At 51.3% G+C, this 1,000-nt stretch overlaps 1 protein-coding gene across 1 annotated transcript; it reads right to left on the reverse strand.

Moving 5' to 3' along the window:
* Window positions 1-22: 22 nt before the first annotated feature.
* PPTG_25054 (hypothetical protein) lies at window positions 23-455 on the reverse strand (the record flags this gene model as incomplete). The annotated part of the gene is made up of 2 exons (XM_008919314.1): window positions 23-61; window positions 135-455. The coding sequence occupies 2 exons, from the start codon at window positions 453-455 to the stop codon at window positions 23-25; spliced, it is 360 nt and encodes a 119-aa protein (XP_008917562.1).
* Between the last annotated feature and the right edge of the window lie 545 nt (window positions 456-1,000).

Consider the following 1,000-nt stretch of genomic DNA (forward strand, 5'->3'; position numbering starts at 1 on the left):
TGGGAGCTAGAAGAAGCCGGTGTCACTGGTACCGATACTGCTCGACGTGTATCCGAGCCATCTGTACATGATAGAGGAACAATACAAGTTTAGAACTCATCTAAACTTGTACATGAACACAAAACAGCATATACATTCTTGCGTTGAGGGGCATTCCGATCCAGCACTTCGTTTGAACTTCGTTCTGAATCGTTTGGCAGGGAATGGTTACCATCCGAATTGGTGTTGCCTTGTTCAGAATGTTCACGTGCCGCCGCACTAGACCGGGACTCACCACTGCTTCCTTGCCTCAACCGTTGTTGCTCTCGCAGCTCGTCTGACACAACGTCAAATGCATCTGCATTGGATTCAGGATTTTCGGAGTGAAATAGCAAAGAGCCGTAGGAAAGTCCTGTCGACTGCTGGGACTTCCAGCCTTCATGCATAAGCTCGCGCAATCGCGCGTGGAATGCCATTGCGTCCGAGCCGGCGATTCGGATAGTGAGGGAGTAAAACCAGTGGCTTCTGGATTATCACGTGCAACTAGCATTGGGGTCGCCCGCTCCAGCGTGGATAGGACATGGTTTGCCGCAACCCGTTCCACTCGCTTCGCAGCTCGCTGCACTACTTGCCAGTGCCGCCTTCGCTGCGCTCGGCAGCTGGATGGAGTCTTTGGAGCTGATGTATACATGTAAACAAAGAGTAAAATGCAAAGCTACCATGTATTTATGCAATTAGAGAGCCTTTATGCTGGTAGAAGGCCTTGGCGTGAGACGAAGATTTCGCGGTAAACGATGTTTTTGGTGTGCATCGCGTCGTCCCCAAACGCGGACATGATCGTGAGTACCTTTCTCGACGTCGCGCGTGTAATTGGCCGTGGGAGAACACGGGGCCTTGCAAACAAATACCTACTTGGTTGAACGACTGGCCTTGAGCTCGGTTGATCGTCATCGCGAACTCTGGAAATACTGGAAACTGCTTGCGTCGAATCTGGAACGGGAAGTCCTTGTCGACGTTGTCG

This window comes from Phytophthora parasitica (assembly GCF_000247585.1).
Source record: "Phytophthora parasitica INRA-310 unplaced genomic scaffold supercont2.706, whole genome shotgun sequence".
Taxonomy (NCBI): Eukaryota; Oomycota; class Peronosporomycetes; order Peronosporales; family Peronosporaceae; genus Phytophthora; species Phytophthora nicotianae.